We start from the raw sequence: 10,669 nt of genomic DNA, 5'->3' as shown, positions 1-10,669 counted from the left end.
CTTGGAACTGTCCTGGGAGCCAATTCCCAAGCAACCTCAAAGCGAAGAGTGGCTGGTGGTTAGCTCATGTAGGAGAGGGCGGAGGAAACAGGGAGCCACTTCCTACGCAACCCCGCACCACCCCACGCCGGACACACCCGTGTAAAAAAAAAAAAAAAAAAAAGCCAGTCTTATTGCGCCTGGGTTTTCTGGAGAATACGGTAGCCCTGCCTGGATCACGTGTTTATTTCCCCTTCTGAGTGTGGAAAGAGAGGAAAAAAAGCCCAAAGGGGGAGGGAAACATGCTGGTGAGCGCAGGGGAAGCGGTGCCACCGTAAGCGGCCGTAGCGACAGACGCTCCCCAAGCGCCCGGCTGGAGAGCATGCCCGGGGCTTGCTAACTGGGGAGACACCAGCCTGGGCAGAGCGCGCGCGCCCGGCAGCATGGGGATGTGCTACAGCCTGCGAGCCAGGCTAATCGGAGCCCACCACGCCATCGCCTACGGCGGGGATGGGGACCCGCACGCCGGACCGCTGGAGCACGCGGACCCGCAGCTGATCCACCGGCTACGGCAGGAGCTGGTCGCCAAGGAGAAGGCGGACAAGAAAAGGAGCAAGAGCATCGACAAGACGCTGAAAGCCGAGAAGCGGGAGTACAAGCACACCCACCGACTGCTCTTGCTGGGTGAGCCCGGGAGCGCTGCTGTGGGGCTGGGCTGGGGTGGGTGCATGCAGAGGTGACAGTCAGCGGGTGCTCTGGCAAGAACTGTCTGAGCTGTGGGGAGCTATTTAAAGAGCTGGCAAGGACCCGTTGCCATAAGACAGTACCTGTCAGAAAATTAAGTTCCTTTCACCCCTGGGTGTACGTGTGTGCAGGCGAATGAAGGCTGGGAAGTCACTCGCCTGTCTGTTGTCCTCCTCTGAGCACGGTTGCTGTTTAGATGCACTGCAGGGGGAGAAGAGGGCTGGCTGTTCCTTTTTGGCCGCTGTGTGTCTCGGTCTGAAACTCTGGAGATCTTACTCATTTACCGGGAAGCGTCTGGGAGACCAGGTTTCTTTCCCTGGCGTGGAGTTGGAGTCATGTGGCGTGTTACAAATGTATTATTCCGGAGGGTTCCGATGAACTGCAAGATGAACAAACACTCCCAACAGCTGGACCGCACCAAGCAGTGATTTGACAGGTCAAAGTGGATTGCGAATCAAGTATCTAGAGAGAGTTGCTTTGGTGTTGCTGTGCCTTGGTTCAGAGAAGCGTTCTTTTATTGGACCAGTTGTAAGAGGCAGGTTAAGTTATCCAAGGAGGGGCTAAATCACACAGCTGCAGAGTTGGGAAATCAAAGGGGTAAAGAGGGGATTTTTAAAAATGGAAATAAACAGAGACACTCTACAGGATGGATTTTCTGATTATTCCAAGGCAGATCTAAAAGTTGCTGAAAAGTTCCAAGTTTCATTCTTTGCCTCATGGCTTGTCATCTTGAATTATAACTAAAAAACTGTGAGGTTTTTTTACCTATTTGGTGTAATCTCTAGTATTTTTAGAGAGGAATCACTGTGATATATCTAGGTTGGGAAGGGCAATAATTTTTGATGGGGAGCCACTCCAAGATTTTGGAAAGTGATCAAGAGTCACATTTTTCCATGGGGGGGCCAGACAGAGGCATGGGCGAGCTGGGCAGCTGCCCAGGGTGCCAACCAATGGGGAGCACCTGATGACAGCAGTAAGGGGCACGCGGCTTCCCTTACAGCTGCCATCAGGTGCCGTGCATCCAGCTCCCGCAGCGCCAGCCCGCCCGCATCCCTGCAGCACCGGCCAGCAACGCCCTTTCCCCCACGGCCATGGGGCCCTACACGGCCTGGTGCGCATGCCAGCAGCGACAGCCGGGCCGAACTGGGCCGCGCTTGCGCTGTGAGCCCCAGGTGTGGGCCCCAGGTGTGGGCCCCATGCGGCGCACCAGCGGCCATAGCCGGGCCACGCATGTGACGTGCGCACTACTGGGCGGGCCTGCACTCCCTAGGGTGGCAGGCCCGCTCCCTACGGGCGGGCCCACTCCCGTGCCCATGGCACCAGAATGCCTCAGGACGGCCCTGGGAGGAGATACACAGTCTAGGAGGGAGGTTGGGTGCAGAAGGGTACAAAGGCTAAGGGACTGGGGTGCAGGAGATGGAGTGAGGTTTGAGAGGGAGTTTGGGAAAAGGAGAGGGTTGTGACCTGGGTCAGGGGATTAGGATGTAGGGTCAGGGAGGGAGTGTGGCTGCAGGAGAAGACTCTGGCATGGAGGAGGTGCAAAGTCTGAGAGGGAATTGTGACCTCTGGGAAAAGGGGGTGCAGACTGCAGAGGGTTTGGGTGGTGACCTGAGGAAGGGAAATGGGATACAGGGTCTAGGAGGGTGTGTGGGTTCAGGGGAGGATTCTGGCCTGGGGGAGGAGTGTAGGAGAGGGTACAGGATCTGGGAGGGAGTTGTGACGGAGGGGGCAGAGGGGTTTGGATGGTGACCTGGGGGAGGGAGTTGGGGTATGGGAGGGGCTGGGGTGCCAGAGGTAGGCTCTGGCTGGGAGGCATTTACCTAAGTGTCTAGTGGTCAGCAGCCCTGCAGCACTCCCAAGGCAGACTGGGCTCCCTGCCTGTTGCAGCCCCATATCACTTTAAACTGCAGGCTGTTCCCTCCATGTGGCTCTCAGCTCTGAGAGGGGGAAGAAGCTTGTGCTGCCCCCAGGCCAATCTCTCAGTTCCTATTGGCTGGCTGTTTCCAGCCAATAGGAGCTGAGGATTGGGCTGGGGGCGGGGAGGTTACATGAAGTCTCCCCCTCCCTACAGAGCAGAGAGCCCATTGACTGTGCTTTAAACTGTGGCAGCTGTATGCCTGAGGGTGCCAGCAGGGTAGTCCACAGGCCAGATCTGGTGGCTTGGCGGGCCGGATCTGGCTCCTGGGCAGTATTTTGCCCAGCCCTGATCTAGGTCCTTCTAATTGGCTTCAGCCAAATTACCGTTATTTCTTAGCAAAACTGTAACATGGCATTCATGCTGTGATGTGCATGCTGTTTAAACCACTATTGTATTTTCCAGTGCTAAATCTTGTGACTATATATTTTAGAAATGCGTGTCTATCTTTCTGTCCATCTGTGAGTCTGTCTGTTCAAGAACAACTCCTAAATGGTAAGAGCTAGGACCGCCAAATTTGGCATGCAGCTTCCACTGATCATAACATAAAGCAAGGTAAGAATCTGGTTATTCCAGGACAATGAGATGTGCCTGGAATTTGATTGTTGCTCACAAAATGGAAAGAGGGGATATGGGAGGAGGTACAGTTATTCTGTGGAATGACTATAGGGGAGCAGCAAGGGACCAAAGATAGGGACCAGGAGAGCTATAACCCTATTGGGCCAGCAGGAGGTAGGGATGGCTGTCTCTAAGTTGCTGTGATGAGAGAGGACTGTAGTTGTCCTCTTTCCCCTGCATATTGAACTTCTCATCCACAGCTCCACCCCGGAGCAATGATTTAAATGAAGAAAAACAAAACTTATTTGAGTTAAGGTCCTGAGCAACACCTGGTAAATCTTCAGTATTTACTGTTTGCAAGAGATATGTTCCATGTGATTCTTATCTGCTGTCAAGATTATATTAACACCAGCCTGTACATTAAAAAATGTGTATCTTGAGAGCTAGTCAGGAGCACAGTGAAGAGAATAATTGACTTCTCCAGGAAGAAAAGCAAAAATGGAAGGGGCCTAAAACTTCTTTCTTCTCTTATAAAGTGTGTGTGTGTATTTATATCCATGGTGTCCAACTGGTTCTGAAGCAGTAGCCACACTCAACTGGTCAAATAGCCACATGTATCTAGTGGCTACTGTGTTGGACACCACAGGTTAATATAAATACAGATATAGTTTATGCCACAATATAACATATGGAGTACTTACACATAAAACAGGTATCAAAATATTTGTAATGTATGAATAATATGGTGTATCCTTCCTAAATTACAGCATTTACGCTTTGAGGACTGAGTTTGGTTTTGTTGGAGGTTAGTTTAATGAATTTCCAAGTAAACTGTTACTAATTAATTTAAAAGAATGCTAAGTGGACCCTTTTGAGAAATACTTTGGTGAATTTAACTTTTTATCTTTTCAAAAATTGGTAATTTATTCACTAATCTGGAAACCAGTTCTGGACTGTAGCAAAATTGAAGGTCTAGACAAGCTTTACAAATGTTACTAAATTGTTAATGCTCTGTTATTGATACAGGTCCTGATCCTGCAACTTAAAATGTGGGGGTGGATTGCAGCACCAGTGTGGAAATGTGACATACGTGGAGCTCTGCATACATGCAGCAGTCCTACTTCAGATTGTGAATTGCAGGATTGAGACCTTCCCCACTTCTGTCTGTGGGTTTGATCTAACATCTCTAAATCAACTGGTGTCTTTCCATTGACTTCAGTGGGCTTTGCATTAGATCTGAAGCAGGGCTGGGCAAGATGCAGCCAGGGGGACAGATCCAGCCCACCTAACACTTTGATCCAGCCTCTGGATAGCATCTGGTCTCTTATTATTTATATCCTGCTGCCTGTATCACCGAATTTCCAGGTGGTGGCTCAGGTAACTGGATCCCATTTAAATAACTCGCCGCTTCCACTTGCAGTGCTACCCTGGCAGGGGTCAGAGCCGTGAGCCCGTTAAAGTGCTGCAGCAACCCCAGCTAGCTGCCAGGCAATGCGGTAGCAGTGGGGCTGGGACCTAGGAGTCTTTTTCTGTCTTTTTAATTCAGAGCCTCTGGCTCCAGACAACTCTAGGGAGAGGTCCTTTTGCCCCAGGCCCCACTCCTTCGGGGGGGGGAGGGAGAAGTGGAGTTGGCCGGTGACCATGTTGCAAATTTCATTATGTTCCCCCGTGAAAATTATTGCCCATCCCGGTCTGACGTCGTCATGTTGTTAATAAATATTTTCATTTACCTGTATGTGTCACCAAATAGACATTATGGTATCTAAGGCCTGTGTTTCTGGCTGACATGAACACCCTGTTCGCTGTGCAGTAAAATCACCTCCCTGAGTGATGCACAGTCATGGTCAACCTACATAATGAGAGGACAGACAATGCAGGGCCCTTATTGACCCTAACAGTTGGTCCCACAATATCTTATTTTCTGATACAGTGACATTAAACTTTGTATCACTGCTGTGGGTCACAGAGACTTGCACTACTGTGTTGTGGAATGTCAGGCACTGAGTCTCGTTGCTGCAGGGGGATCAGATGACCAGTGGGGATATGAAGGCAGCTACCTGCCTGTCCTGGAACTGCAGACTGTGCTGTGCCCCAGAATCAACCAGCAACATGCCCAGCTCCTAGCAGGGGGAGGGCTCCACATGCTGTCCCTGCCCCGAGCACTAGCTCCGCATTCGCATTGGCTAGGAACTTGCTGCTGGCTGCTTCTGGAGCGCAACATGGTCTGTGGTGCCAGGAGAGGCCGGAAGCTGCCTTAGCACCCCCGCTGCACTGCTGATTGAGAAGTGCTCAAGATCGGTCCCTCCTGCCCCAGCCCTGACACCCCCCCCCAAAGCTGGAGTCCCCTCCTACACCTCAAAACCCTCATCCTCCACCCCACTCGGGAGCCCACACTCTAGTCCAGAGCCAGGGCCAGATTAAGGCATGGGCTAGCTGGGCAGCTGCCCAGGGCGCCAACCTATGGGGGGTGCCTGATGGCAGCTGTAATGGGCACGCAGCGCCCCTTATAGCTGTCATCAGGCGCCACACGCCCGGATCGCAGGCTGCAGCAACTCCCAGCGGCCACCCTGCTGCGGCCACCCGGCAGCGGCCACCCAGGGCGGGGGCCATGTTAACCCCCGCAGCACTGGCCAGCAGCGCCCTTCCCCCCACGGTCGCAGGACCCTGTACGGCCAGGCTCAGCCCGCCCCGAGCAGCTCCAGGCTGCATGCCAGCGGTGGTAGCTGAGCTGGTCCAGGCTGAGCATGTGCGTCCTGCCTCCGCCAGTTCCGCATGCCCTCGCCCTGCGCCAGGCGGGGGCGGGGCCACGCATGTGCCCTCCCCCAACCCGGCGTGCAATTAAACTGTCTGTCCGGGGCGCAGGAATGGCTCGGTCCGGCCCTGTCCAGAGCTACCCAACTTTGGAAGCCCCCGGGGCCACAATGATACCCACAGCACATTTTGAGGGCCGCAACTTAAGTATTGTTGCAGATACATGCAAATAGCTTCTTTCACAATGACAGGCCTGAAACAAAGATTAAGGCAAGACTACACAACACACAGGCCCCATTTAAGTTAGTTCTTATATTAATAAAATGCCGTATTTACCCAATTTCCACCCATATGACAGCACTTTTAATGAGCAATGACAGTCCAGGAATTTAACTACTAAACACAACTCAACAGAAGACCATTATATTGACTGCTTTTTTGTTTTGGCTCCCACCCATGGGCTGCGTGTTAAGCCCTGCGTAAACCCAAACCTCACCCTCAGGCCACATGTTGAGTACCCCTGCTCCAGTCAAACTATGTTAGATCATGAGCATTTACAATTTTCTTCAACTGGGTCATGCAAAACAAGTTTGAAAATCACTGCCCTAATGGATGTCTCTGTCCAAACTGTGTGTTCCTCTATCCCGGTAGCTTTCACTTTCCCCTTAGTTTAAAAACTCCTGTAACCTTGTATAATTTCAAGTGCTAGCAATCTGGTTTCATTTGGTTTAGGTGGAGCCCATCCTCCCTATATAGGCTCCTATCCCAAAAAGTGCCCCGTTTCCTAGTAAATCTAACCCCCTTCTCCCTGTACCATCATCTGTTCCAGGGGTGGGGCACTTTTTTGGGGTCGGAGGCCAATGACCCACAGAAAAATCAGTCAGGGGCTGCTCATAAGTGAGAAACAAAAAAAACCAAAAACCCCACCCCTGAAGCCCTGAGCCTCAGGGGCCAGATCCAGGCAGGTAGGGGGCTACATCCAGCCCCCAGGCATTAGGTTCCCCACCACTGGTCTAAACCACTCATTGAGACCCTGCGGTTCTGCCTATCTAACTGGCCCTGCACATGGAACTGTAAACATTTCAGACCATGCTAGCGTGGAAGTCCTGGACTTAGATCCTGGAGGCCAAATTAGCTTTTACCTTTCCCTGTGTTATTGCTACCTACATGTATCATGACCACTGGCTCCTCCCCTTTACTGCACACAATTCTGTCTAGATGTCTCGAGATCTGCAACGCCTGCACCCGGTAGGCAATTCACCATGCAGTTCTCCCAGCCACCACGAACCTAGTTATCTGTTCCTAATGATTAACTCCCTCATTGCTATTACTTGTCTCTTCCTAGTAACTGGGATTCCCTCCCCTGGAGAAGTATCCTCAGTGCGCCAGGATACCATGACATCATCTGGAGGGGGGTCCCAACCATGGGTGACTTGTGGTAGCACTTGGGTGAGTGGTGCACCTCCCTTCTGTGCCCCTGCCAAAATCTGAATTGCTAAATGGGGTGCCTCCTCATGGCCCCTTCCTGCACTCTCTCCCCCCGCAGGCACCAGTTGTCTATGATCCCAGCTATGGCATCTTTTCCCTCCACTCCACTTTGATCTTCTCTTTCCCTGAGACTTTCATCCACGATAGCTCATGATGCCATATACATGTTTGTTAGTCTTTAAGGTGCTGCTAGACTATTCATTCTTTTTAAAGTCTATAAATGGAAAAACTAAATCGGCTACCCCTCTGAAGTTCAGACCCTGTCAGATTGGGAGTGAGACCACTCTAATTAGTCCATAAATGGCTATTAGCCAGTATGGGTAAGGAATGGTGTCCCCAGACTCTGTTTGTTTGTCAGAAGGTGAAGATGGATGGCAGGAGAGAGATTGCTTGATGATTACCTGTTCGATTCACTGCCTCTGTGGCACCTGGCATTGGCCGCTGTTGGCAGACAGGATACTGGGCTGGATGGACCTTTGGTCTGACCCGTTCTGATGTGATACATGCCATCAAGTGCCAGCAATGCCCTTTTGCCATGTATATTGGCCAAAGTGACAAAGAATAAATGGATACAAATCGGACATCAGAAATGGTAATACGCAGAAACCTTGCCCACATGCTCAGGGTTTAACTGATCACCATATTTGGGATCGGGAAGGAATTTTCCTCCAGGGTAGATTGGCAGAGGCCCTGGAGGTTTTTCGCCTTCCTCTGTAGCATGGGGTACAGATCAGAGCTAAAGGATTCTCTGCATCTTGGGGGTCTTCAAAGTATTTGAAGGCTTCAATATCTGAGATATAGGTGAGAGGATTATTCTAGGAGGGGTGGGTGAGATTTTGTGGCCTGCACTGTGCAGGGGGTCAGACTAGATGATCATAATGGTCCCTTCTGACCTTAAAGTCTATGAGTCTATGAGAAACCTGTATGGGAACATTTAACCTGCCTGGTCACTCAATCATGGATTTAAAAGTAGTCATTCTTCTACAAAGGAATGTCACCAACCAATTAGAGGGTATGTCTAGACTGCTTCCCTCTGTTGGCAGAGGGATGCAGATTAGGCAGGTCGAAATTGAAAATGAAGAGGGCATTTAAATATCCCGTGCTTAATTGCACAAAAATGGCTGCCGTTTTTGCCAGCTCAACACTTTGTCGGCAAAAAGCGGCAGTCTAGAGGAGGATCTGTCAAGAAAGTAAGCCTTTTTCAACAGATCCTGTAAATCTCCTTGCAGGAGGCATAAGGGATCTGTCGAAAAAGGCTTTCTTTCTTGACAGAGACCCCTCTAGACTGCCTCATCTTGCTGACAAAGTGCTGAGTTGGCAAAAATGGCGGCCATTTTTATGCAAGTTAAGCGCGCTTCATTTGCAATGTCGACCTGCCTAATCTGCATCCCTCTGTCAGCAGAGGGATGCAGTCTAGACTTGCCCAATGAGTGTGAAAATTGGTATGTATTTACAAATTTAGCACTGTTACCCTTGGCTTGAACAAAGACATTAACTGGATGTCTCATTATAAAACCAGTCTCCCCTGTCTTTCATGATTGCATTTTTGCCTCTAAAACTAAGAATGGGACACTTCCAGGCCACTTAATTAGCCACATTAGCACCAGTCCTAAAATTGACAAGTACTTTTTTTTTTTTGCTGTTATAGATATACCTTAGTTTCCGTTATTTCCACTCCAGTTCATCTGACAAAGTGAGTTTTGCCCACGAAAGCTCGTGATACTGCATATTTTTGTTACTTAACCCCTAGCCTACACTAGGGAACAAGTTCGAATTAAGATATGCAACTTCAGCTGCATTAATTGCATAGCTTAAGTCAAAGTATCTTAATTTGAATTTTGGCATTGTCCACACTGTGGGAAGTCGAAGGGAGCACACACTCCCTTGACTTCCCTTATTCTTCTTAGAAGCAGGACTACCACTATCAACGGAAGCACTGCCTCAGATCAAATTAACATGTTTTCACTAGACCCACTAATTCAAATCCCAGAAGATCGACTGTGGCAGCTTCAATCTTATCTGTAGTGTAGACATGGCTTAAAGTGCCACAGGACTACTTATTGTTTTTAAAGTTATAGACTAACAAGGCTCCCTCTCTGAGACTAATCATTTTTCTCATCCTTTTCTGAACCTTTTCTAATTCCAATATCCCTTTTTTTGAGATGAGGCAACCACATCTGCATGCAATATTCAAGTTGTGTGCGTACTATGGATTTATACAGAGGCAAAATGATATTTTCTGTCTTAGTCTCTATCCCTTTCATAATGAAAGGGTTTTTTGGTTCTGGACATCCAACACTCCATTCATCTGAAGAAGTGGGGTGTGCCCACAAAAGCTCATGATACCATCTACATGTTTCGTTAGTCTTTAAAGTGCTACCAGACTGTCTGTTGTTTAAGTTTATCCTGTACAGACTAACTCAGCTACCCCTCTGAGGCTAATGAATCCTGACATTCTGGTGGGTTTTTGGACTGCCACTGCACATTGAAACAAAAGACAGAACTATGCAGCAATTTAAAGACTAACAAGATGGTTTATTAGGTGATGAGCTTTCGTGGGCCAGACCCACTTCCTCAGATCAAATTGTGGAAGAAAACTGGCAAAGGGATACAAACAAAAAAAAGTGAACAAATAAAAATAGACAAATCAGATTTTAGAACAGAGGGGAGATAGGGGGAGGTTAATGTCTATGAGGTAATGATATTAGAGGTGATAATTGGGGAAGCTATCTTTGTAATGGGTGAGATAATTAGCATCTTTGTTAAGCCTCTTTCGTAAAGTGTCAAATTTAAGCATGAATGACAGTTCAGAGGCTTCTCTCTGAAGTCTTGTGTTAAAGCTTCTTTGAAGCAGGATGCAGGTAGTGGATGTTTTCCAAAGAACTTCCACAATGACTCCAAGATCTCTTTCTTGAGTGATATCACCTAATTTGAGCCCCATCATTTTATGTGTGTAATTTGGGTTATGTTTTCCAATGTGCATTACTTTTCATTTATTGATCATTATATAGTTAGCCTTACAAGCCTTATCAGCAAAAGCAGGGTTGCTACGGCACTTGGAGCAAACCAACAACACCCACCTGTGCAGTTCTCAGCAACAAGTGTTTACTGTTACTTTAAAAAGTCTCCAGAATCTTTTCTCATGTTACAATAGCAAGCTGGCAACTGCTATTACAATATCTGCTCCAAACTGGAAACTGACCATCAAGGCCCTGACATTAGTTTCCAGTGTTG

The 10,669-nt window shown here is 49.0% G+C and overlaps 1 protein-coding gene across 2 annotated transcripts in view; it reads left to right on the top strand.

Moving 5' to 3' along the window:
- Positions 1-241: 241 nt before the first annotated feature.
- GNAS (GNAS complex locus) overlaps positions 242-10,669 on the top strand; it is a 276,928-nt gene continuing 266,500 nt past the window's right edge. Inside the window, exon 1 of one of the 2 annotated variants that reach the window (XM_075901129.2) lies at positions 242-663. In XM_075901129.2, the coding sequence (XP_075757244.1) occupies positions 423-663 (241 nt within the window). In that variant the 5' untranslated portion in view covers positions 242-422. The remainder of the gene's footprint in view (positions 664-10,669) is intronic. The other variant, XM_075901130.2, reaches the window with a different exon arrangement.

Source organism: Pelodiscus sinensis, chromosome 17, assembly GCF_052426305.1.
Source record: "Pelodiscus sinensis isolate ZL-2025 chromosome 17, ASM5242630v1, whole genome shotgun sequence".
In the NCBI taxonomy this organism is placed as follows: domain Eukaryota; kingdom Metazoa; phylum Chordata; order Testudines; family Trionychidae; genus Pelodiscus; species Pelodiscus sinensis.
This window is presented reverse-complemented; position numbering and strand designations above follow the sequence as displayed.